At 55.6% G+C, this 25,819-nt stretch overlaps 1 protein-coding gene across 2 annotated transcripts; it reads right to left on the bottom strand.

Moving 5' to 3' along the window:
- Nucleotides 1-142: 142 nt before the first annotated feature.
- Nucleotides 143-13,728, bottom strand: SLC34A1 (solute carrier family 34 member 1). 2 transcript variants are annotated; one of them, XM_036423263.2, is made up of 13 exons: nucleotides 13,587-13,727; nucleotides 12,223-12,352; nucleotides 11,936-12,085; nucleotides 11,725-11,853; nucleotides 11,511-11,654; nucleotides 10,468-10,579; nucleotides 10,152-10,347; nucleotides 9,977-10,072; nucleotides 3,608-3,677; nucleotides 3,234-3,401; nucleotides 1,993-2,109; nucleotides 1,789-1,913; nucleotides 143-1,154 (listed from the first exon to the last, which is right to left on the bottom strand). In XM_036423263.2, the coding sequence occupies exons 2-13, from the start codon at nucleotides 12,329-12,331 to the stop codon at nucleotides 648-650; spliced, it is 1,923 nt and encodes a 640-aa protein (XP_036279156.1). In that variant the 5' UTR covers nucleotides 12,332-12,352; nucleotides 13,587-13,727; the 3' UTR covers nucleotides 143-647. The 2 variants fall into 2 exon arrangements, with proteins under 2 accessions (XP_036279156.1, XP_045432494.1); XM_045576538.1 differs by lacking the exons at nucleotides 143-1,154; nucleotides 1,789-1,913; nucleotides 1,993-2,109; nucleotides 3,234-3,401; nucleotides 3,608-3,677 and adding an exon at nucleotides 8,449-8,691 and having other exon boundaries at nucleotides 13,587-13,728.
- Nucleotides 13,729-25,819: the final 12,091 nt, after the last annotated feature.

The following is a 25,819-nucleotide window of genomic DNA, read 5'->3' as shown; positions in this document are numbered from 1 at the left end:
GGACTCATTAAGGACGGGGCCGGGAAATTGTGGGGTGAGCTTATGGGCTGGTCTCCCAGGGCACAGCAGGCTGTCCTTGGGAGGGGAGATGGTGCTGCCGAACCCCTAGCTATGGTCTCTCCTCCCCCAGAATGAGAACAGATTTTCAAATGCATAATGAACGTTTAATTCCTTTTTTCCTTTTTAAAATCAGGCAGTGTTGGGGAAGGGGGCTGTAGCAGTGATGCAGAGAGCTGGGTGGGATGAGGAGAATGGAGTGGAGGAAGGGGTGGAAGGGAGAGGGTGAGAATTCAGCCAGGGACACCTGTGCATGAGCAAACAGTTAGGAGCCAGGTGCTGAGACCACCCTCGTCCCCACCAGCCCCGTTGGAGTTGCGTGGACACAAGTACACAAGCACCAGCCTCCAGACAATGTGCAAAGGACGAGTCATCACAGGGGCCCTGCAGCCTGCAGCGCCACCCCAGGTGCTCCGTGGGGGACACATGCAGGCCGACACAGGCTCACACAGCAACTCGGTCACACAGCCCAGACCTCGGAGGGCCTGCACAAGGACAGGAGTGTGTACGCAGACACACCCCTCTGCCCTCTCACCCTGGGCACCAGGCATAGGCCTTTCCTCGCCCCACCTGGCAGTCTGGGCTGAAGCCTAGAGGCGGGTGCCATTGTGGTGAGCAGGCAGGGCAAGGCGGGGAGAGGGTGTGGCAGGGGGCAGCTCCTCCAGGAAGACCCTGGGGGGCAGTGGGGGCGAGTGGGGCGGCTCGGGCCTGGCACAGCACAGGGTGGCGCGGGTGATGAGGCGGTCCAGGGGCTGCAGGGAGTGCATCCACCGGGGCAGGAAGTCCCATGTCTGCAGCCACTTGGGCAGGTGCCTGGGGCTGCGACTCTGCAGGACATTGACGAGCACCACGAAGGCCAGCAGGGCCGCGAAGGGCGCACCCACGCCCACCATGGCCCACCAGCCTGCCATGGAGATGCCAAACACCAGTGAGGGCATCAGGAGGAAGCACAGCAGGAGGTAGAGGACGGCAAACCAGCGGTACTTGGCGGTGCATTTGCCCAGGGCCTTGGCCATGCGGATGGGCAGGCGGGTGCAGGGCACCGGGTACCACAGCAGGATGCCTGAGATGTTGAAGAAGAAGTGGCAGAGGGCGATCTGCAGAGAAGAGGGCCAAGGAGCTGAGGTGGGCATGGGCCCACTCCCAAGCCAGGACACTCCCAAGGGAACAGATATAGGGGCCCGGCTTGGTCTGGGCAGAAGGGACATCTGTGACCCCAGTAAAATACTGAAACACTTCTGGGTCAGTTGGCAAATAACTACTGCCCGAACTCCCCATGTCTCCCCCTCGAACCCTTCTCCTAGGTATCCCGCAGAGATCCTGTCCAAATCCAGGAGCTAAAGGACTTCTAATTCCTGCCTCAGCAATTCTGGCCTCCTGATGGGTCCCCATAGTGACCTGATCCCCTGCCTGTGGTTACTACTTCTCCTCCAACAGCCACTCCTCTGCCGTGTCCCCCCCACTCATCCTGATCCCCCCAGACTGGCCAGGCCCCCTCTTACAGCACCTCTCCCTCAGAGTGCATCCCACCCGCTCTTTATTGGTGCGGCTCTGAGTCTCCCTGGTAGACAGCAAGGTCCTGAGGGTGGCACCAGCCCTATTCTGCCCATATGGTTGCCACAGACGGTGGCATAGCCGGTGGCCTAGTTAACAGTCAACAATTTGTTACTCAGTGCCCCACCATGGGCCAGCCCGGTCCTCGCTCTGGCAGGGCTACGCCCCCAGGCACACCTGGAAGGCACTGGACAGCTTCTCGCGGGGGCTGGCCAGGGCGGCCAGGATGGCGGTGGTGGTGGTGCCGATGTTGGAGCCCAGTGTGAGGGGGTAGGCGCGCTCAATGCTGATCACACCCAGGCCTGAGGGGGGAAGAGAGGAAGATGTGGTCTTCCAGCTCCCCCCTCAACCCCTTCCCCTGCCACCCCCGTGAGCACTCACCGATGAGTGGGGTCATGGCCGAGGTGAAGACGGAACTGCTCTGGACAACGAATGTCATGGCGGCACCCACCACCATGGCGAAGTAGCCGGTGACCCAGGTGAAGGGGGTGGGGAAGTCTGTGGGGGGAACCATCCCAGCAGGGTCAGGGGGAGGGTTGGGACCGGAGAGGAACTCCTTGGGGAGGAGGGCTTGGAGGCCCATTTCCAATGGGACCTTTGCCAGTCCCCTGCTCAGCTGGGAGGCCTCTCCTGGCCCTTTGATCTTGGGCTGAAGGCTCCTCTCAGCCTGACTCTGTCCCCTTGGCCTGCCTATCCTCCCCACTCTTAGAGTCCCCCTGCAGGCCAGGGTGGACATCGCTGCCACAGAAAGCCCTCCTGACCAGGCTCAGGCAGACTGTTCCACCTCCGCCCTCCTCCAAGCTCCTTTCCCGCGCGCGCCATGCAGCCTCTGCCTGTGCAGAATGAAGCTTCCAATAAGAATCAGACGGTGCCACTTGCTGCCCTCAACCCCCCAACTGCCCCCATTATCCTCAATGAAGTCCAGGCTCTGAGCGCAGCCTGCGGCCTGTGATCTGCTCCTCCTCACCTCTCTGACGGCTCCCTGCCTCTCTCCGCCTCCCTCACGGAGCTCCGGCCAGGATGCTGGTGGCTACCTTTCTGTGCTGCAAACCTGCCCAGCTGGTCCCTGCCTCCAAGCCTCGGCACTGCTGTTCCCTCCACCCACATCTGGACTCCTTTCCATTTAGGTCTTTGCTCAAATGTCACATCAGCACAGAGGCTACTGGCCAAAGCAGCCTCTTCTGTTCCCTGTGGTGCTGTCCGTTTTGCTTTCTCCTTGGCGTTTTCTCCCCTCCCCCCTAAGCTGGTTTTCATTGCCATCTCCCGCCCTAGGCTGCGTGCCTCACCTCTGCACTCCCAGCACTACAGCGCGCTTGGCCCATGGTGAAGGCTTGATGACTATTTGTTGATTCAGTCGAGCAGAGGCCCCTGTTAATCTTTTTGGAGCTCCGGCTGGAATGGAACCATAGCCAGAGGCACCACAGACCCCCAGCGGCCGGCATCTCAGGGGCCTCAGAAATCACCCAGGCAAACCTCTTCTTTGTTCACACGGGGAAACTGAGGCTCAGGTGTGGTAGGGCTTTACCCAGATCGCACAGCAAGGCAGGAGCTAGTGGGATCCGGAAGGGCCCAATCTGGGGCCCTGCTCTCTCCTCCCCCTTCCCCCCCTGCTTGGCGCTCACCAGTGTTGATAATGGTCTGAATGACCTTGGCCACCTGGCCCTTGAGCAGAGAGTTGAGCGTCTTGACGAGGAGGATGAGGCAAGTGCACAGCAGCACCAGGGAGCCGGCCAGCAGGATGAGCCCCACGGCCAGGTCAGGCAGCACCGTGTCCACGAAGAGGTGGTTGCCTGTTGGGAGGGGTGTCAAGCTGCTGAGAACTGACCCCCCCCAATCCAGCCCCCAGTCCCCCACCTTTGCCAACCCCTTGGGCTTGGAGCCCAAGGCCCCACCTCGGTCTCCTTAAGCCTCGGGAGCTGGGCTGGTTCGCAGCCATCCCTCCTGGGGGACAGCCTTACCTCTGCCAGCGGACCCCTCCCATGCTGCAGGCACTCACATTTCTCCAGGGTGGCGTTTCCGAGGGTCCGGCTGATGTTGGCCTCTGCCCTGGGCATGGGGGTGCGAGCCTAGGTTAGGAGGAGAGGGACGTAGGGAATTTAGGGAAATGCAGCCTGGAGTTGGGGCTCAGATGGAGATGAGGGAGCGATGTGGTGACGACCATGGGTCTCCTGGCTACGTGTTCTTGGGTGATCTACTTGCCCTTGCTGAGCCTGTCTCCTCTGCTGAAGAGGTGGGGTTGAAAATACCTGCCACCCAAGAATCTGGCCACGGTCAGCCCTTTGCGATTCTGCCCTGTTATCCACCGAACTGGCTCTCTCGGGCGCATGGGGCCTCCTGATCTGGTGGCCTCCTGATCCTTGCTTCTCCCGTCTTCTTGGCATGATGCTGCTGTCCATGTTCTCTTCTGAAAACTCTCTTTTCCTCGTGTTTTATTCCCTCCTGGGGCCCCCTCTCCCCCGGCATCCTTGCTCCAGCCTGTCATCTGAGGCACCTAGCCCAAGCTCTCTTTGTCTTTGCTCAGTTCCTTACCTGGAGAAGGCTGCAGGGCAGAGTCCGGGCCCACACGGCTTTCCTCCCCCGCTTACTATCAGTGGTGTGATGGGGGTTCCTGGGGAGGCACCTAACTCAGAGGACCCGGCCAGGCAGGTAGCCTAGTGAGGGGCTCAGGCTGGCGGTGGTGGGGGCAATGTGCTGGGCCTATAGGGGGAGCAGCCACTCGGATCCGGGCCACGGTCACCACCCAGGGACAGAGCCTAGCAAGGCCGAAGGGTCTGATTCTACAAGAGAGGCCACAGCTCTATAATTTTAAATTAAATCTCCAAGTTTGTAAATGCTGGCTTCCACTTTAAGACATGCTGTACAAATCTGTGAAGGCTGGTCTGGTCTAGGGAGCCCTAATTTGTAGCCTCGTTGGGTTAAGGAGCTTTTTATTTTTTATTATTTTATTATTATTAATTTTAATGCAACTTGGTACACCTTTCCTTTCCCCCAGACCAGAGCATGAAAGGAGGAAGTGGGCTGGGCTGGCTGGAACCTGCCATCTCTCAGAGGGGAATGGAGCCAGGAAGAGACAATTACTCCCAGGGCCGCAGGCGAAATGCGAGAGCCGCAACTTCTCTCTTCCCCCCACAAACACATTCTGATATGGGTACTAATTCCTTTCCCCCTGGAACTGCATCCACAGCCTCTGGACTCCCCTGGTGCTGAGGCAGGGGCACAGCCGGGGTCCTGGCACTTTGATGTTACAGCTCCATTAGGCTTAAGTCTAAACTGTGTCATTTAAAAATGTATGATAAAGATAAGACCTATTTGTGACACCTGGCTTTAAGTTAGTGGTATGTGCTCCCTTGTGTGGGGCAGCATGCTTAGCTGTATTATCAGCTAGCCACACCAGAGCCATGGGGTACCCTCAGGCCCAGCCCCAAATGCAGGAAATAATCTCTGGTGGGCTCAGTTAGGAAAGCCAAGCAAGTGGTAGGAACTGCTATGCAGGTGTGAGGGAGAGAGCCAGGTGTGAGGGAGAGAGCCAGGTGTGAGGCAGAGAGCCAGGTGTGAGAGTGAGCCAGGTGTGAGAGAGAGCCAGGTGTGAGGGAGAGAGCCAGGTGTGAGGGAGAGAGCCAGGTGTGAGGGAGAGAGCCAGGTGTGAGAGTGAGCCAGGTGTGAGAGAGAGCCAGGTGTGAGAGTGAGCCAGGTGTGAGAGAGAGCCAGGTGTGAGGGAGAGAGCCAGGCGTGAGGGAGAGCCAGGTGTGAGAATAAGCCAGGTGTGAGAGTGAGCCAGGTGTGAGAGAGAGCCAGGTGTGAGAATGAGCCAGGTGTGAGAGTGAGCCAGGTGTGAGAGAGAGCCAGGTGTGAGGGAGAGAGCCAGGCGTGAGGGAGAGCCAGGTGTGAGAATAAGCCAGGTGTGAGAGTGAGCCAGGTGTGAGAGAGAGCCAGGTGTGAGAATGAGCCAGGTGTGAGAGTGAGCCAGGTGTGAGAGAGCCAGGTGTGAGAGTGAGCCAGGTGTGAGGGAGAGAGCCAGGTGTGAGAGAGAGCCAGGTGTAAGAGTGAGCCAGGTGTGAGGGAGAGCCAGGTGTGAGAATGAGCCAGGTGTGAGGGAGAGAGCCAGGTGTGAGAGAGAGCCAGGTGTGAGGGAGAGAGCCAGGCATGAGGGAGAGCCAGGTGTGAGGGAGAGAGCCAGGTGTGAGGGAGAGAGCCAGGTGTGAGGGAGAGAGCCAGGTGTGAGAGAGAGCCAGGCGTGAGGGAGAGCCAGGTGTGAGGGAGAGAGCCAGGTGTGAGGGAGAGCCAGGTGTGAGAGTGAGCCAGGTGTGAGGGAGAGAGCCAGGTGTGAGGGAGAGCCAGGTGTGAGAGAGAGCCAGGCGTGAGGGAGAGCCAGGTGTGAGGGAGAGAGCCAGGTGTGAGGGAGAGCCAGGTGTGAGGGAGAGCCAGGTGTGAGGGAGAGAGCCAGGTGTGAGGGAGAGCCAGGTGTGAGGGAGAGCCAGGTGTGAGGGAGAGCCAGGTGTGAGGGAGAGAGCCAGGCGTGAGGGAGAGCCAGGTGTGAGAATGAGCCAGGTGTGAGAGAGAGGGCCAGGTGTGAGGGAGAGCCAGGTGTGAGGGAGAGGGCCAGGTGTTTGCTGTTAGGCAGATCTGAGTTCAAATCCTGATTCTTATATTAACTAATGTAGCCATGTCATACCACTTCCCTGAGATTTTTTCTCTCTAAAGCAGGACAATAAAAGAGCTGTTTAAAAGGTTACAAAAGAAAATGTGTGTAAAACCCTCACCTAAGGTCTTAGCTCATGACAGTGTCTTCAAATAAGGGCAAATCGCTCGCCTCCTGCACCCATAGGATGGGAAAGGTGTGTGTGTGTGTGTGTGTGTGTGTGTGTGTGTGTGTATGTGTGTGAGTATATATGTGTGTATGTGAGTGAGTGAGTGTGAGTGTATGCGTGAGTGTGTGTGAGTGTGTATATGAGTGTGAGTGAGAGTGTGTGAGTGTGAATGTGAGTGTGTGTGAGTGTGAATGTGTGTGTGTTTATGTGTGTGTGAGTGTGTGTTTATGTGTGTGAGTGTGTGTGTGTGAGTGTGAGTGTGTGTGTGTGTGAGCGTGAGTGTGTGTGTGTGTGTGTGTGAGTGTGAGTGTGTGTGTGAGTGTGAGCGTGAGTGTGTGTGTGTGTGTTTATGTGTGTGTGAGTGTGTGTGTGAGTGTGTGTGAGTGTGAGTGTGTGTGTGTGTGTGTGTGTGTGTGTGATTGCTTCCTCAGTCAGGATCAATGGTTCCTGCACATTTGCCTGAGAATCGTGGCCTTGTGGGGAGGACTCTGTGGCTCTTCCTTCCTGGGAATCCCAGCCTGCAGCCTGGAGCCCTGGGAAGCAGATGACTGCTGAGGTGGGGGGAGGGCTTGTGGGGTCCTGAGAGGCTGGAGGAAGAGGAGAGCTTCTCTGGGTCTGGTTGGGACTTGCAGCGTTGAGTTAGGACAAGAGTGAGGGCTAAGATCTCAGGGTTTCCTGCGAGATTGTGTGGCCCTGGCTGTGCTCACAGGGTGTGTGTGTGGGGGCGGGGAGGGGGGTGTCCAGAGACTGTAAAGGGAAGGAGGGAGGAGGTGGAAGCTTAGATAAAGAGCTAGCAAGCCCAGGGTCTGGGGCACACCCCAGGAGGCCATCCCTCCTGCCTCCAGGCGTGGTGGAGTGGGAAGGGGACGGGGTGGGGTGGTGAACTCCGTGGGGAGAACAGAACGGAGCTCAGACAGCCTGCGCTCAAACCCCAGCTGAGCCACTCTGAGCTGTGACATCGGGCCAAACACATAACCTCTCAGGGCGTCCATTTTCCCTCTGCATCATGAGGTCCCTGTGCTGCCAGTCTCCCCAGGAGCGGGTTGTGAGGAATCTTGGGAGAGAGAGTTGGGATTTAAATGCCTGAGCAGCCATCCTAAATATTAAGCTCACAAAGGAATGCTGGAGCCAAGAATCCGCTCCCCGGGGAGAAAGGCCAGGATGTGTGCCTGCCCAGCAGTTTCCCTTCTAGGGAAGGGGCGTGAGGGTCTTTGTTTCTGAAAGCGGAGGGAGAGCACCATGCCAGCATCGCCACCTGGTGGCGAAGAGGAGAATTCCTTAGAGCGGAACATCACCCCCGGATGGTAATCTGGGTGGCAGAGGTCCCCTGTGCCTTCAGGTATGATGGCAGAGTGGGGAATGGGCACGAATGGTGGGACACCAGGTTGGCATCTGGAAGAGGCTATAAAGGTGAAAACTCAGGGACGCAGGCTCCAAATCCCACCAGGATTTTAGTCCTTCCTCAGTCACATGGACTTGGACAAACCCCTCTGAGCCTCAGTTTCCTCATCTGTAAATAGGGATGTAATAATCCCTGCTTCTCAGGTTGTAAGTCCTCAAAAACACACTTGTTGGAACCAGGCAGGTCTGGTTGACAATCCACAGTGTGACCACACAAGGAGGTAATTCCCAGGGCAGCGTCAGGCCTCCAGAATGCCAAGAGGTGTTGAAGCACTAAAACTGCCTGTTTCTGTCTCCCCCCCCCCCCCCCCCAAAGATAAGCTCAGATTCTCAATTCTCTCCTTTGGGCCAGGGTTCTTGGAGACTGAGTCGGGTCCAGCTTGGTGAAAGCCGTAGGCAGCTGGGACAGGTTGGAAGGGACCACAGAGAGACTCGTGGCCAAAGCAAAATGCGAGGCTTTGGCGCAGGGGGAGCTGCTACCACACATCACCTCCCGAGAGCGTGAGGGAGAGAGTACGAACAGGGAGCTCAAGTCCCAGCCGCCGGTCACTCTCGCAGCCGAGGGAACTGCTCTTAAAGGGTCTCCTGGGAGAGCTGGGCCGAGAAACCAGTGCTCAGGCAGGTGGCAGCTGGAGCAGGGACCTCAGCCCCCGCTGAGTGACCTCACCCAGGTTGCTTTAGGCCTATGAACCTCAGGTTCCTCCTGTGGAAAGTCCTCCCCCGCCCTGGATGGGGATGTCACAGGGAGGGCTCCGCTCAGTGGAATGTGCTGCAAGGGCCCTGCTGGATGCAGGGTTTCGGGGCAGCGAGGAATGCCGGCTCGTTTTATTGTGAAGATCAAAGCGTGTGATTCCTCTCCCTCCCGGTTTTGCTAAGAAGTGGAGAGGACTGTGATGAGCCGCAGCGCTTGGGGAGGGCCCCCTGCGAGCTGGTGAGAAGGTAGAGAGGTCGTTAGAGAGGTCACAGAGCAGCATCAAAGCTGCCTGCGTGGGCATTTTGATGTCAGACTGCCTCTGAGCCTCAGCGGGGCTGGGCCGGAGCTGAGCGGCACTCAGAGCAGGGAACCTCGCAGGGCCGGCGGGAAGGTTGCTCTCCATTCACGCGGGGATAAAGGCTTCGTGACTTCAAGTGGCCAAGAGGAGATGATGAGGGGGAAAGGCTTGGGCTTTGAGTTTCTTTCTCTCTTGTTCTAAGTGGAGTTACATTTGATGTGTAATCAAGGGGAAGCAGGCACTGAGGATTAGGCTTTGGATGGCTGCTTCCTTGTTAGCCTGGTGTAGTGGCCGGTCCACGGGTGTCCAACTCAATCAAAGAGATCTTCATCCCAGGCAGCAGAAGCCAGAAAGCAGCAGGAATAGTGCAGAAGGGCAAGTGGACACATGCCTGTGTGTGTGTGTCGAGGGGAGGAGCCCCGATGTTGGCACGAGGGGCTGTGGTGTCTCCAGTGAGGCCTCTACATGGCCCGCGTGTCCTGCTCCTAGGCCAGTAGCCTGCTTATCCTGCTTTCCTGGGGATCCTTATGGCACTCTCGTCCTGCCCTCTCCCCGCACGCCTGTGCCCCAATATCCGCAGGGCTGAGTCACCGAACCCCTGCTCCCCGCCGGAGAAGAAGGAGGCCTAGGAGGTGAGACCTGGGCTCGGCGCCCTTACATGGCAGGACAAGCTCCAGCAGGTTTCTTAGCCTGTTGGAGCCTATTTCTCTGTTTGTGAAACCAGAGGGTGGAGCCAGAGCAGTGGTTCTTAAACTTGAGCATGGAGCAGACCAGAGAAGTTGTTGAAATTAGGCTGCTGGGCCCCATCCCTGAGTTTTTTCTGATTTAGAAGGTGGAGGGGAAGGGCCGAATCCGTTGCATCTCTAACAGGTTCCCAGGCAGTGCAGGTGCCACTGGTCCGCACTTTGAGAACCACTGGGCTAGATCGATTGACATGCCAACTCTCATTGATTGGTAATGGCTGCCTAAAGCTGGCGTGAGGCTGGGAGAGATTAGCAACATCTGCTGCAGGCACAGTCTCGTGGTCAAAGTGTCATGTCGTCCCCTCTCTAGGCTAATAATGGCCTGTAAGGTCTACTTGGAGCATTTAAAAGACATAATGACACGAACAATCAGCTGTCTGAAAAAGGAGTCTCCTCACCGGGGGCCAGACCTGGGACTTACCTTCACGGGGTCTGGGTCGCACCAGATCCTGATGAGGCTGTGGTTCCTCAGGGACTCGTTGCCCATGGCGATACTGGTAATCACGGTCTTGTCCAGCTGTGGGCCAGATGTGGGCAAGGGGATGAGTGTGGGGCCCTTACGGCGCCCGGCCTCCGCCCCGCCAGCCCTGCCCCACCTGGATGACGAGCTTGGTGAAGGGCTCAGTGATGATCTTCAGCAGCTCGGGGGCGTCCTGGCCGCCGCGGATGTTGAAGGAGGCCACCACGAGGCGAGTCACGTGGTACAGGTACCCAGAGGCGACCTCCAGGGGCAGCAGGACCAGAACTGACAGCCAGTTGAAGCAGTCGTGCACAGTGGCCCCCGCGAAGGCCCTGGGCGGGGAGGCCACGTTGGGAGGTAGGCCGGAGCCCGGGTTTGCTCACTCTGGGGCTCCTGGCATCCGGGCGACCCTCCCCGCACAAACACGGACCCGCCACCACTTCACCCCTCACCTACGGAAGTCGGTCCTGTCCCCCGCCTGCATCAGGGCCACGATGGTGTTGGTGACGGAGGTGCCGATGTTGGAGCCCATGATGATGGGGATGGCGGAGCTCACCTCCAGCACTGGGAGGAGAAGGGGCCTCGTAACTATAATACATGGGTCGTGTCCACCCAGCTCCTGTCCCCACAGCACCTCCTGCCAGACCCGCTGCCCGTGTTCTGGCCACTAGTGGGCATTCCCGCCATGCTGCTAACTCCGCCCAGCCTCCGTGTCACAGGTACATGTGGGCACGTGCTGCATATTTACATATATGTGTATGCACGTGAAACCACGCACGTGCACTGCACGTGCCCACATGTGAACATGTGTGGGGGGCATGTGTATAAGAGGGCATGTGTCCTGTATGCAAATATGTACATGCCATTACAAATCAACTAGGCGTGGCATGCATATATGAGGGTGACTCTCAGTTCCAGGTGTGAGCTTGGCGAGGCTTTGGTACCCAGTTTTCAATCCAACATTAAACATTGCTGTGAAGGGGGTTTGCAGATGCGATTCACCTCTACAATCAGCTGACCTTCAGCAAAGGAGATACACCTCAGTACTCTGGGTGGCCCTCATCCAATGAGGCAAAAGGCCTCAGCGCGCACAGAGGCTTCCCTGAGGAGGGAGGAGTGGCACCTCTGTGTGCACAGGGCTCCCGGCTGCCCGCCCTTCCCTGCAGCCACTTCCCTGCAATAAACCATTTGTTTCTCCCACAGCCTCCCTGACTCTCGTTTCTCCCCTTCTGTTTCCCTGGCCGATGGGTGAAGAACTGCGTGAGGTTCTGGAGGTGAGCCTTCCTGGGGCTGTGCCCCCATCTGCTACCTTTCAGGCTCCTGGGCACCCTCCACACTGAGGCTCCTGGCTCGGCCTCCGAGGGCAGAGTGGGAGCTGCCAGAGCTCTGCCCTTAGCCCTCAGTCCCCTGTTCCCACTCCCGGCCCCTCCCCCAGCCCTTGTGCAGCGCACCGGCCTTCCCACACTCCCTGCCTGGCCCTCGTGGGCCGACTCACAGCCAGAGGAGACCATGCTGACGATGATGGAGGTGGAGGTGCTGGAGCTCTGCACCAGCACGGTCACCAGGATGCCCACCACCAGCCCCGCCACCGGGTTGGACAGGATGGCGTTGTCCTTGAAGATGTCACCGGCCACCTTCCCTGGGGAGCATGAGTCACCATCGCTGGAGGCCCTTCAGGGGCCTTTCCCCAGGCCCCGCCTGAGCCCTACCTCCAGCCAGCTGGAAGGCTGAGCTGAGCACGTCCAGGGAGCAGACAAAGAGGTAGAGGAACGTGAGCATCAGCGGCACCTTGAGGAGGGTCAGGCCGGTCCGGCGCAGCCTGTGGGCCAGTCCGGGCTCTGGGGAGGGGACAACCGTGAGCACAGCGGCCAGAGGGCTGGGGCGTGACTGCTGGTGTCCCTGCCGCCCCACTCAGCCCACCTGGCTTCTGCTCCTCCTCCAGGGCCAGCTTGGCAGGCAGCGGGTCATGGAGCTCCAGAACCTCCCCAAAGGGGCAGCCGTGCTCGGCGAGGGCCACAGGGCCCAGGCTGGGGAAGGCATAGGCGGAGGTTCCTGGGATCCTGTGCAGGACTGGGAAGGGAGGCTGGTCAGGAGTTCCCAGAGGCCCCAGGTCCCAGGGAGGGCAGGAGGGGTGCAGTGGAGGGGTGGAGGTCTCACCCGGGATGTGGGCAATTGGGGCAAGGGTCCGGGAGTGGGGGCACACTCACCCTGAGGGCTGGGCACATAGGCAAAGGCTGCCCCATGCATGATGGGCCCCCTGCGGACTGGGATTGGAGAGACAGCAGGGCCCCCCAGCCTCTCTCTGTAGGACATCATCCTGGCCACACGCAGTGGTGTCTGCAACAACATCGAGTGACAACTGCTGCGTCCTGGGCACTCCCACACTCACACCTCTACCGCCCACACCCACACACTCACTTGCACAAGCATTCATGAAGTGTGATCCCAAACACACACCCATAGACATATCTCCCCTCTCTCCCCTTACTCCCCTACCCCTCTAACCCCTTATTCCCTAACCCCCTAACTCCCTACTCCCCTACCCAGGGAAGCACACTCAGGTGCTCAGCACAGATTCAGGCATTCATTCATTCATTCATTCAGCAAGTATGTATTGAGCATTGATTCTATCCTGGATGCTGGGGTACAGTGGTGACTACATACAGACACGTCTGCCCCTAGGAAATTCAAAGGGTGGTGGGGAGGCATTTGTCAATGAAATGATCCCTCAAATAGATAGAAAATGGCAATGGGAACAAGTGTTCCAATGGCAGGAATGGTGCACCAGAATCTCACGGTGGGTGGGCCCTAGGCGGAGGGAAGAGGGATCACACTGAGGGGAACCGTTAGCAGGCCCTACCAGGAGGAGAAGGGGACGGCACTTGTACAAGGGCCATGTGCGGGGAGAAGCCGCGGGCATCCTGCAGCTGGAGGGGCCTGGGAACGTGCGCAGAGGCTGCGGCTGTGGGCCGGGCCGGGCACCGGCTGCTCAGCCGTTTTGCCCATCTCAAGAGCAGTGAGGACCATGGACACCTGTTCTGTCTGGATCAAGGGATCAGCTGGAGGCTTCCCCCTGGCCTCGGCGAACCACCCTCTCCTATGCTCACGTCCTCAACAGGAAACAAATCCCGCCACCTTGCTCCCGTGAATGAGGCTCAGACCAGGACTGGTTTAGGTAAGGAGGGCCCTCACCTAGTCCCCAAGTCTGGGAAGTCCAGGCTTGTGTTAGCGCCGCCCACACCCCCATGCATGATGCTCCCCCCACCCCCCCACCCCCACCCCCACCCCCGCGAACTGTCCCTGGAGTTCTTGGCTGTTGGGGTGAGAGTGCCCCAGGCTGCCCTCACTCCCACCCCTAACATTGTCCCAGGGGCCTTGGCTGTGGGATGGGGGAGTGTGCTGAGCTGATTTCCCAGTCCTGGAAGAAAGAGCACAGTCCTTTCACTTTGGGAGTGAGCCAGGCTGGGCTGGGACTGAGATGTTATGGAGGCAGCAAGAGGTGGGCTGGGGTAATGAACTGTTTCTACTAAGAGTTGAAGATGAGGTTGGGACAAGGGGACTGTGGGCTCACCTTAGGATTCTGTGTTTCAGCTCCTGCTCAGCAGCTCAGGGAAGTCCCAAAGACCCAAAGAGAAGCTGGGACCCTCCACTTTATACTCTTGGGTCAAGGGCAAAGTCCCTAGAACCCTAGCTGCCCTCCCTCTGTTCCCCGATTAACCTCACCCCTGAGATTCCTCCCAGTTAATTGCTAATCGTCAGCTCTGCAGGGGGAGTCTGCAGTTAGACTCCCTTCCCCCAACAGATGCTCAGCCTGAACCACCACCCAGACCCAGTGAGGGCACAGACACACCCGCCCCCAGGCAGAGACCATGCAGGCTCTCGGGAGCCTCCTCCCAGAGCCCCAAAGAGATTCTGTGGCTCCCGCTGCCAGGACTCCCCGAAGAGCAATCCAACATCTTGTGGCCTTGCCGAGTGTCTGAGTGTCTGTGGGTCTGTGTGTTTTGGGGGTGTTTGGAGGAGGGGTGTGTGTAATGGCGGAAACAACAGGAGACAAACGGGAGGGGCTGGGTATGTGGAATCTGGGAGCATCTCCAATGCCCAACCACGGATCCGGGAAGTAAAGCCTATCAGACGGTGGAGCCCCTTGTCAGACCAAGAAGGGCCTGCCTGCATATTGGAATGGTCCCTCTGGGTGAGGTGGAATGTGTCATAGGAGTGAGTCTGGAAGCAGAGGGACCAGTTAAGAGGCTGAGAGATGATGAGGCCTGAACCAAGGTGGGAACAGGAGGGATGGAGAGAACAGGATACATCCCGGGGGTACTTGGGCAGTAGAATTGGTGGTGGGAGGTGGGAGGGAAAGGAAAGATATGAAAGTTCAGTTTCTGGATTGAGAAACCGATGAGGATATGAAAGTCAGAGGGGTCTAGGGAAGTCTTTCAGAGCTTGTTTCCCTTTCACAGGACTATGGAGCCCGATTTGGGGAACAGATTCACAGAAGGATGAGAAGGAAGCTTCTCTTTTTTTTTTTTTTTTTTTTTTTTTTTTTAAGAGATTATGGTTTGGTCAGATCCAGCAATAATCTTTTAATTGATTTTTTTACGGAGAGGAAGAGAGAGGGATAGAGAGTTAGAAACTCTCTCTCAATCAGAGAGAATCATCTTTCAGCTCCCTCTTGCACACCCCCTACTGACGCTCTATCCACTGAGCCAAACCGGTTTCAGCGGTATCTGCATTTTTAACCTCTAGTCATTTCCCCCATCTTTCAGGTAATTTGTGGATACGGTCCAAATAGAACTTTTCTTGTTTTGAGGCAGACCATTCAGAGACCCAGTTTTCCACTTCTTCGTACGTTTTGAAGTGCTGCTCAGAAAGTGCATGTGCCATCGATCAGAACAAGTGCTAATCTGAAGGAGCAAGGTCTGGTGAATACAGCGAGTGAGTTAATACTTCCCAGCCAAGATCTTTTAACGTGTCTTTAACTGGTTTTGAAGTGTGTGATGGTGCATCATCACGAAGCAAAATTACTTTGTTGTGTCTTCTGGCCCATCCTGGTGGTTTTACGATCAAAGTGTGGTTCAAAATAATTATTTGTTGTTGGTAGTGATCAGTATTAACAGTTTCACTTGGTTTTAGCAGCTCATAATACACCTCACCTTCCTGATCCCACCAAACGCAGAGCACTGTCTTCTTTCCAAAGCGATTTGGCCTTGCAGTCGACGTTGATGGTTGACCTGGATCAACCCATGATTTTGTGCGTTTGGGATTCTCTAAATAAATCCACTTTTCATCACCAGTCACAATTTGATACAAAAAGGACTTTCTTTCATGCCGTTGAAGCAACCTTTTCCTGATGACTTTTTGGTTTTCCATTTGTCTTTTGTTCAGTTAATGTGGCACCCATTTCCTTCCTTTAAAATCTTTCCCATTGCTTGTAAATTACTGGAAATTGTTTGCTGAGCAATGTTTAATCTTTCTGCATGTTGTTTTTGAGTTGATGTGCATCTTCATCCAGTAATGCTTGCAATTGTTGGTCTTCAAACTTTTTCGGTTGACCTGGACGTTCTTTGTCTTTCACATTGAAATCATCACTTTTAAAGCGATTAAACCAGTGTTCACAAGTATCTTGATATGGAGCATGTTCACCATAAGCTTCCCGAAGTATTCAGCAGCACTTCTCTTCAAAATAAAGTAATGAATTAAAACTTCCTGCAAATGCTCTTTTTTGGGGGGCATAAAATTCGATATTTTTAAGTGTAAAAATATCTATGATGTTAACGTCTTCAGAAAATTCGACATATGAAGTTTAGGAGATTGTTGTCAATACAATAAAATAGCATACATATCAAATTGCATACGTATCAATATATGTCTAACTCCATCAATTGAAAAAAAAAATCCGCATTATTAACCGGTACACCTAGTATCCACCCATCATCCATCCACCTACCCATTCACCTAGCCAGCCAGCTGGCCTGTGTCTGTCCATCGGTTGGTTTCTAAGCTCATTAGCTGAGTTCCTACTCTATGTTGGGCCAAGATTGGCAAGGTCAGCTTCTCTCTTGCTCCAATGGTACAAACCCTGAGCCAGCCTGGGATTCTGAGGCCAGCCACCTCGCCTCCCAGAGCCCTAGGCCCCTCACTGGTAAAATGACAATTGGCTGGGCTTTTTCAGTGAATTGTGGAATTCAGTAAGATAAGTGGCCCATCTCTGTGCCTGGAACGGAGCCCCTCAGCGCCTTTGCTCTCTTCATGCTCTCGTGCCCTTTGGCCGTCTCCAGGTGGCTGAAGTGCGCTGGCGAAGGAAGCAGCCCCACCGCCTCAGTTTCTCAGTCCTGTTTCAGGCCAACAACGTCCTTTGGCTCACCAGCCAGGTCCCCTGAGCGGAAGTCCTCCACAACACTGAGCATATTTTAGGGTGACACAGAGCAGGAAGACAGAAACCTGCACAGTGCCCCCTTTAATGTGACAAAGGTTAAGTAATTAGTGTATCATTTGCCGGGCACTAAGGAGTAATGGTCGGAATAAACTCTGCCAAAGTGGCTAAAGCAGAGAACACAGAAAGCCTGGCTTGGCGTCCCAGCTCCACCACATCGTGGCTGTGTCCTTTAGGCCCCAGAACCCCCAGGGGATGAAGAGGGGGCAGTGAAGGTGCGGCTGGGATTGGCTTGGTAGAGCGACCACAAGTCCTGTTTTGCATGGATCTCGGCCCAGCGACCCTTTTGCTCTGAAACGTGCCCTGCACAGTCTTACAGCTTGTTCTGGGGCCCGGGGGAGCTGGACAGGGAACCAGCCACCTGGTGTTTACTAGAAAAGTCTCCATTCGTAGCAAAAGGAAATGAAAAGTAACCCTGCTTCTCAGAAACATGGCTGTAATTATTAGAACACTGCCTTCCATCCTTCTCTCGCTGACTTTTTCTTTTTTAAGGTTTTAAAGAGTTTATTTGAGGGAAACTGATGGCATGCTGGGAAGCAAATCACCAGTATCCCGGAGGGCGATGCTCTGCACGTCCCTTTGTACATGCGGAGTTAAAAAGGGACTCTCTCTGCCTTTTTAAAAATATATATATTTTGCCGAAACCGGTTTGACTCAATGGATAGAGCGTCAGCTTGGGGACTGAAAGGTCCCGGGTTCGATTCCGGTCAAGGGCATGTACCTTGGTTGCGGGCATATCCCTAGTAGGGGGTGTACAAGAGGCAACTGATTGATGACTCTCTCTCATCGATGTTTCTAACTCTCTATCTCTCTCCCTTCCTCTCTGTACAAAATCAATAAAATATATATATTTTAAATATATATATATATATATATATATATATTTTATTGTTGAAACCGGTTTGGCTCAGTGGATAGAGCGTCAGCCTGCAGACTGAAAGGTCCCAGGTTTGATTCCAGTCAAGGGCATGTACGTTGGTTGCTGGCACATCCCCAGTAGGGGGCGTGCAGGAGGCAGCTGATTGATGTTTCTAACTCTATATCACTTTCCCTTCCTCTCTGTAAAAAAATCAATTAAAAATATATATTTTGTTGATTTTTTAGAGAGGAAGGGAGACGGAAAGAGAGGTAGAATCATCAATAAGAGAGAAACATCAATCAACTGCCTCCTGCACACCCCCTACTGAGGATGTGCCTGCAACCAAGGTACATGCCCTTGACCAGAATCAAACCTGGGACCCTTGAGTCTGCAGGCTGATGCTCTATCCCACATGTGTCAAACACAAGGCCCACGGGCCAAATCCATCCTGCCAGGCCTTGCAATGTGGCCCGCACTGCGCTGTCATCACTGCACTCCGCTGCGTTTCCATCACAATGACAGTTTATGACTGTTCAGTAAACCATTCGGCCCGCGATTTAGGCTGGATTTTAGATTTTGGCCCCTTCTCTGATTGAGTTCGACACCCCTACTCTATCCATTGAGCCAAAACGGTCAGGGCGACTCTCTCTGTCTTATTAATCCGCATCAAATTTCCTTGTCTATGAGAGACTGAGTTGCTTTTTCATCTACCCTTCTATTCTAAGCCTTTTCCTGTGCCTTACACTCAGCACAGATGTGGTTTTTAATGGTCCCATCACATTCTGTCATGAACCCTAATTTACATAGGAACCCTCTGGGTGTCCTGGAGCCTCTTCCACCTGCATGAAGTGAATTGGGTGAGGTCAGGGTTCATGCAGGGGTCCTCAAACTTTTTAAAGTGGGGGCCAGATCACGGTCCCTCAGAGAGCTGGAGGGCCGGACTATATGAACTACTAATTCCTACTGTAACACCTCGGCTGTGCTCACTGCCCAAAAACCTGGCGGGCCGGATCAGACTCCTCTGCGGGCCGCATGTGGCCCGCGGGCCGTAGTTTGAAGACGCCTGAATAGAGGAATGTCGCTGAGCCATGGAAATGCAGTTGCTACTGAGTCCTTTTGTAGGAACTAGAGGGCCTGTTCAAGTCCCATTAGGGGTGGGTCTGAGGCTGCTGGAGCACCCCACCCCGAGCCTGACGCCCACAGTGTGCCCAGAGACCCCTGTCCCCAGGCCTGCTCCCCGTCTCTCCTGCGCTACTGAGGTCAGACCCGGGCAGGAGCAGCTGGTACCAAAGGCGCTCCTTAGGAACTGGACGCTTCTCCTTTTTAATAATCTTGGACAGTTTTGACTTCTCCCTTCCCTGCTCTGATTACAAGTGAGACCATTACAGAATGCTGTGGATTTACTAGTACACATCCAAACTGCTCCCCAACATTCTGGGGGTGGGGTGGGGCTGCCACAGCCCTAGAAAAAGCCCTGCAGTGTTGGAGCTGACCTGCCTCTTGGACTCCTGAGAACAGCGGAGAAGGCGGCCGAGCTCCAGCCCCAGCCTCTCGGCCCCTTTGATCATTTCAGCAGCCTCCTCCCCACTCCCAGCCAGCCTCTTCCCCACCGGTGACAGACTCGGGTGTCCCTGAAGGATGACTTTTGCCCTGTCTGCTCGCGTGCCTCCCGGACCTCTGGGCCCACAGCCTGGGTGGCTGGTGGTGTCTCACTCCAGGGGGAGGAGTCGTGGAGGGAAGATGCCAAGACCTGTCTGTGCCAGCTGTGTCTGAGGAGCGGGGGGGGGAGCAGTGGGATCTTTGGGTCTAAGGCACAGGACGTGCGCCTTACCTCCCGGGGCCTCCTGCGTGTCAGGACCTCAGGGAGCAGCGTGAGGTGGGTCCTTCGAGCGGGAGATGGAGCAGGCGCCTGTGAGGCCCGTCTCCTCTACCTCGTCATCTCTTATCTATCGCCAGACTCTCCCAGTTTTGTTTCCCAGGAGCTCCGGGCCCCAGGCCTTACCTGGGTTATTGCAATGGCCTCTCAGATACTCTCCCTGCTCTGCCTCACGGCTCCCAAACCAGATTCCAAAAAATGCAGCCAGACAGCTTTCCAAAATGCCCTTCTTATCATGTCCCCCTCTCCCTTTCAAACCTGCCCGCCTCCCAGCCTGAAGGCAGCACCGTCATGGCCTGAGGGCCCAGCACAACGTGGCTCCCCTGTGACGGTGCCCCAGGGAGCGTGTGCGTGTGAGGAGGGCAGCCGGGCTAAGCCCCCGGGAGCCCCCACGTTTCTGAGGGGGCGGAGGAAGGGGAAACTGAGCCAGGGAAACCGAGACCCGCCCGCAGCTGGGTTCAGGAGGAAAGCAGGAAAAGTGGAGTCGCCAAGACACCCTGGTCAGCTGGGCCTGCTGAGATGGCAGCCAAGGTGAGAACAGCAGGTGAGTGACTCTGAGAGCCCTCGGGGCCAGTGGGGGGGGGGGAGGGGGACGAGGCAGCTGGCCATGAGGGGGATGGGTGAAAAGCATGGCCAACGTGCATGTGCGAGGCTGCCGGTTATTGAATTTCCTCACACCAACGAAAACAAGTTCCCGGGGAGCCACAGGGCTGCTGAACAGGGAGAACAGTGCCAGGAACAAGCATGTGTGTCCGGGAACAAAGCAAGTGTGGAGGTGGGCACCCCGGCTGTCTCCGCAGCTCTCCGTCAAGATCCGTTGCTCCTTCTGAAACCGGTTTGGCTCAGTGGATAGAGCGTCGGTCTGCGGACTGAAGGGTCCTGGGTTGGATTCTGGTCAAGGGCATGTACCTTGGTTGCAGGCACATCCCCAGTAGGGGGTGTGCAGGAGGCTGCTGATCAACATTTCTCTCTCATCGATGTTTCTAACTCTCTGTTCCTCTCTCTCCCTTTCTGTAAAAAGCCAATAAAATATATATATGTTTTTATTTTTTTTTTATTTTTTTTTAAATATATTTTATTGATTTTTCACAGAGAGGAAGAGAGAGGGATAGAGAGTTAGAAACATCGATGAGAGAGAATCATCGACCAGCTGCCTCTTGCACATCCCCTACTGGGGATGTGCCCGCAACCAAGGTACATGCCCTTAACCGGAATCGAACCCGGGACCCTTCAGTCCGCAGACCGACGCTCTACCACTGAGCCAAACCGGTGCCGGCTATATATATGTTTTTAAAAAGACCCATTGCTCCTTACATACACGCAGTTCGATGCAGGTGAGTTTCCTGCAATCTCTCAAGTTTGAGGACAATCAAGGGAGGAAAAACTAACATTCCAGGCCATCTGTCTAGGAACTGGAATTTGTGTGTGTGTGTGGGGGGAACCGGCTAACGAGCAGTGTAATCCCACAGCAAGATTCCTCATACCCACAGTCTGAGAACTCCTGCCTCTTCTCACCAACATGGTTATTTATTCAACCAACTTATAAGCCCCACTGAGTCAGCACGGGGCTGTGCACTGGGGATCCGGCCGTGAACACTCTGCTCCAGCAGCCAGGCCAGCACGCCTGCACACAGACACGGCTGTGAGGGCACTGCACACACACACACACACACACACACACACACGAATGCATTCTCTCTGGTCTGTGGTCCAGGCACCCGTTTTTACCGTCAGGTGGGTGACACAGTAGGGGCCACCTGCACACTTCCCTTTGGGAAACAGAGCAATCTGTCCCCTGGCCCTCTTGACGTTGTCCTTTCTTGGAGATCCTGGACTTCACTCTGAACTGCCCGACACAAGGCAGGCAGGGCCCTGAGAGGTCCCATCCAAGCCCCGTTTTCCAAAGCGACGATAGGTCCTGTGAGGCGGGGCATGGGCAGCTGACCTGAGAATGTCCTGTCTCTGTTTGGGGGACAGGCGCCTGGGTAATGATTGATCCTGGTGGCTCAGGGGTAGGTCACTCATTGACTGATGAGGCCAAAGTCTGTGGCCCAAAGAGCTGAGGCAGCTTTAGGCGTTTCTCAGAAATCACCTCTTCCCCTGCAGCTCTCCTCCTCATGTCTCTCCAGCCCTAGGCCCAGGGCGTCATGCTGGCCCCGGAGAGCAGGCCTGAGCGGGAGGCTGTGGGCAGCACGCTCTGAGATGGCGGGCCATGCTCTGGCTTCCGAAACTCTGAGATCTGGCTTTAGACTCCAGGCCCTGGGCTCCAGTTCCTGGTAGCTGAATGCTGCAGGTAGCTCGATGCCCTGCGTTCTAAGTTCTCCGATCCAAGCTGTGGCTCTGCATCTGGGTTCTGGGTTCCTTCAGCCTCTCAGCACAAGGAGCCACAGGAAGAGGTGGTTTCCTTGGCTGGTGGGGTCATCCCTCCCCACACATCTCAGCTGGCGAGGACTTCATCCTGGGAGCCAGCACCCTGGGCTCTGCTGGAGGTGGGTGGGATGCTGGTTCTATGGTGCCTCTCCTTGGCGTCTGCCTTGGCTCCATCCCCAAGCCAGTACCTTGGAGAGAGCAGCTGAGATGGCCACAGAGCACCCCTCACCCAGACCCTGCAGGGGTCACAGGACACATACTCATGTGCATGTCCCCAGCTCCTTTGGACCCCCCAGGACCAACGTGATGTGAATGGCACCTCTGACAGTTGTGCAGCCATATGGGCCTGTGCCCAGCCCGGGCTGCATCTCATTCAATGTAATCAGCCGCGCGTGTTCCTCTCTACCTGGGCCTTTGCCTCCTTGTGGAAGCTGAATTCCAGCCTCTAATCCCCCACAAGTCAGAGTCACTTGACCACCAGGCCCGGCCTCTCTGCAGGGTGCACCTTGTGCTCACCCGTGGGGGCGGGGGTGGCTGCCCAGGGAACATGAGCTACAGCTGCCTCAGCACTTCCATCTGGGCCCCAGGTGAGCAGCCCCTGCCCCTCCCCGCCCCAACCCTGGCTCAGAGCCTAGGTCACTGTGTGCCTGTGCTCACCCTGTGCCCGTCTCATGCCAACCCCTTCCCCAGCCCCGAGGCCATTAAGGGGGATTAGGCGATGAGAGACAGGGAACAAGATTCTCTCTCCGAGGCTTGGAGCCAGAGGACGTGGGTTCCGTGGGGTCCTAAGGAAGTCGCACCTGCTGGCTCAGCCTGTGTCCTCCGAGGATGGTGGTACTGGAGGCTGCAGAGCAGACAGCAAATGTGTGGTCTCTCTTTTCCCTTCTGCTGGGGTCTAGGTGGACAGACCGACTCCTCTCCTGGCTTCCCACCCGGTGAGGCGAGGGGAAGCAGCCGTGGGACCCTCTCGAGCACTGGGAGTCTAGATCCATGCAGGGGCTTTGGAACAGGGCCTGTGGGTGGACCAACTGATCCCCTGCCTCTGGGCCTGGTGGGGCTGAGGGATTCTGGGAATGAAGATTCCCCTCTGTCCAAGCAGCTGCAGAGGACATGTTGGAGGAGGGGTCACAGAGGAGATGGTGGCAGAGAATACGCCTGGCCAGCCAAAATGTGCCTCCAGGTGGTGGGTGAAGCCCCGAAGGAAGACTTGGGTTTTATTATGGAGAAAGGGCTGGCAGGCCAGCAGTGACACAGAGGTTGATTATTTTTTAAATTGCATCCTTTAAAAAAATAAAGCTAGGCCAAAACCGGTTTGGCTCAGTGGATAGAGCGTCAGTCTGTGGACTGAAAGGTCCCAGGTTCAATTCCGGTCAAGGGCATGTACATTGGTTGCGGGCACATCCCCGGTGGGGGGTTGGAAGGAGGCAGCTGGTCAATAATTCTCTCTCATTGATGTTTCTGGCTCTCCATCCCTTTTCCTTTCTTTCTGTGAAAAATCAATAAAATATATTAAGAATAAATAAATAAATAAAGCTAGGCCCTGGACAGCGTTCTGTTGGCCAGTGCACCAAAGGGTGGTGGGTTTGATTGCCGGTCAAGGGCATGTACCTGGGTTGCAGGCTTGATCCCTTGCTCCCAGCCAGGTACATGCAGGAGGCAACCAATCGATGTTTCTCTCTCTCTCTCTCTCTCTCTCTCTCTCTCTCTCTCTCTGCCTTCCTCCCTCCCTCCCACTCTCTCTAAAAATTGATGGAAAAAATGTCCTTGGATGAGGGTTAACAACAATAACAAAATTAAAGCTAAGATGAAAAATCTCCTTTGACCTCTACCCCCATCAGTTTGACATGTATTCTTCTAGAATAGGGGTGTCGAACTCAATCAGAGAAGGGGCCAAAATCTAAAATCCAGCCTAAATCGTGGGCCGAATGGTTTACTGAACAGTCATAAACTGTCATTGTGATGGAAACGCAGCGGAGTGCAGTGATGACAGCGCGGTGCGGGCCACATTGCAAGGCCTGGTGGGACGGATTTGGCCCGCGGGCCTTGTGTTTGACACATGTGTTCTAGAACATTCCCTCCCCTTTCTGTTCACTAACAAGTGCCTGTGTGGTTGTGGTTTATATAAAGATCTCATGCCATATGCATTGCTCTATTTTTTTTTTTTTTTTTTTTTTAAGAATAATGACACATCTTGGAGAACTTTCCACATCAGGACACACTGTACTCGGTTCCTTACCTGCTGTGGCACTGCAGAGCATGGGTACACCGCCAAGTACTGTTCCCCTCCCCACCCACCGCACCCCTCACCGTGCACATCTGGCTGTCTGCCAGTTTCCAGGTCATGCCCAGGAGTGAGAGGCTCTGCTGTGTGGTTTTCGTTGTCGGCAGAAATTCCCAAACTGCCTCCCGGAGCAGCCATATCTATGTCCCCTCCATGAAAGGGATTTCTGCAGCACCCAGGCCCTTCCTGGGTGTGTCCCCAAGTCAGAGCCTGGGGGCTGGCTGGTCAAGCTGCTTACAGAATCCTGGGCTGGTCACTTCCCTTCCTTCCTGCAGCCCTGGTTTCAGACCCACTGGGCTGTTTTGTTGTGACGAAAATGAGATAAAGGATGGAATGTGCCAAATTGGGGGCCTTGGTAGATGTGAATTCCTCCCCCTGCAGGGGCCAACCTTCAGGAAGGCTCATCCACCTGACTCACGGCCCCCTTTCTCATGAGGCAGTCTCCTTGGTCCCTCAGCTTGGCAGGCACGTCACTGGCAGTTGGGAGGTCTGCGGAAGGGTGGGCTTGGCCTGAGGATCTGCCAACTTTGAGACACCCCTCGCATGGTGGGAGGGATGAGGCCGCTCTCTGGGGTTTCTTATAAAGGCACTGACTGCCTCATACTAATCACCTTCCACCTCTAAGCACCATCACTCTGGGGGTTGGGATTTGAACATATGGGGACACACATACACACACACAGGTCACAGTGTGAGGTGAGGAGGGACGGCTCCTCTGAGGTGTTTAAGACAAGAGCTTCAACGAACCAGGACTTTGTCTGTGACCTCGTGCCCCCACCTCTCTTCCCTGGGGCATGGAGGGGTGTCTCCTGCCTCAGGGTGAGGCCTTGGGGCCCAGGAAGTGTGAGTGGTTCTGCAGCTGATCAGGGAAGAGACACGGGTTGTCTCCCTACCCACATCTTCAGCCACAGGCTGTGACCCCGGTGCTAAGCTGTCCGCTGCCCAGGACCCCCACTGCCCTGTTGGCCCCGCATCCTTTGTTGGGACCAACCGAGGCAGTGGCATCACCTGTCAGCCCTCTAGGCCAAGGGGATACAGAGGTGACAAAGAGGGACGAGGTCCCTGCCATTAAGGCACCGACATCATATGGTCAACAAATGTGTGTATTAGTAAATGAGCAAATAAGGTTGTTAGAGGGGGCCCGTGCTGTGAAGGAAGAAAGCTGGGTGACACGGTGGAGAATAACGCTGGGGAGCACGTGGGATGTGATGTCTTCGTCCCCTTGGGCTGCCAGAACAACTCTGCCAGAGGCTGGGTGGCTTATAAACAACAGGACGTATTTCTCACAGTTGCAGAGGCTGGAGGTCTGAGACCAGGGTGGCAGCATGGTTGGGGTGTGGTGAGAGCTCTCTTCAGGCTGCCGAGGGCCGAGGGCCGTCCTCTCGGTGTGTCCCTCACATGGTGGGAGGGATGAGGCTGCTCTCTGGGGTTTCTTATAAAGGCACTGACTGCCTCATACTAATCACCTTCCACCTGTAAGCACCATCACTCTGGGGGTTGGGATTTGAACATATGAATGTGGGGACACACATACACACACACAGGTCACAGTGTGAGGTGACGAGGGACGGCTCCTCTGAGGTGTTTAAGACAAGAGCTTCAACGAACCAGGACTCTGTGGTTGCAGATCGTAGAAACCCCAGTTCAGTAACAACTAGATCCACATCCAGAGAATCAGCGCGTGGGCTTATCGCAGGAGGAAGTCTACAGGTGGCTAACGTGGAGCGTGCAGGAATGTAGGCATTTAGATAATTTTGTCAGGAGTCTCCTTCCGTCTCTCAGTCCTCGTCTCCTATGTTGCCTTCATTTGCATGTAGGTTCTCTCCCTGCAGGTCCTTTCTGCACGTCCCCGGGAGATGGTAGAAAATGGCCAGGGCTGGTGTCCTCACTGCGTGAGATCATCCCTGAACTAAACCGACTGGTCAGGCCTGGGTCATGAGCTCATGCCAGCAGCTAGGGGTCAACACAGCCCAACAACATGGACT

This window comes from Pipistrellus kuhlii, unplaced genomic scaffold, assembly GCF_014108245.1.
Source record: "Pipistrellus kuhlii isolate mPipKuh1 unplaced genomic scaffold, mPipKuh1.p scaffold_m20_p_8, whole genome shotgun sequence".
NCBI classification, from domain to species: domain Eukaryota; kingdom Metazoa; phylum Chordata; class Mammalia; order Chiroptera; family Vespertilionidae; genus Pipistrellus; species Pipistrellus kuhlii.
Note: the sequence above shows the minus strand (reverse complement) of the source record. Positions and strands in the feature narration are given on the sequence as shown.

Coding starts and splice junctions, on each gene's coding strand:
- SLC34A1 (XM_036423263.2), bottom strand. CDS start 12,331: ATGATGTCCTACAGAGAGAGGCTGGGGGGCCCTGCTGTCTCTCCAATC. Junction 10,348..10,467: donor GACAGGACCGACTTCCGTAG/GTGAGGGGTGAA, acceptor CTCCCCGCCCAG/GGCCTTCGCGGGGGCCACTG. Junction 3,678..9,976: donor GCGACCCAGACCCCGTGAAG/GTAAGTCCCAGG, acceptor CTCCTAACCTAG/GCTCGCACCCCCATGCCCAG.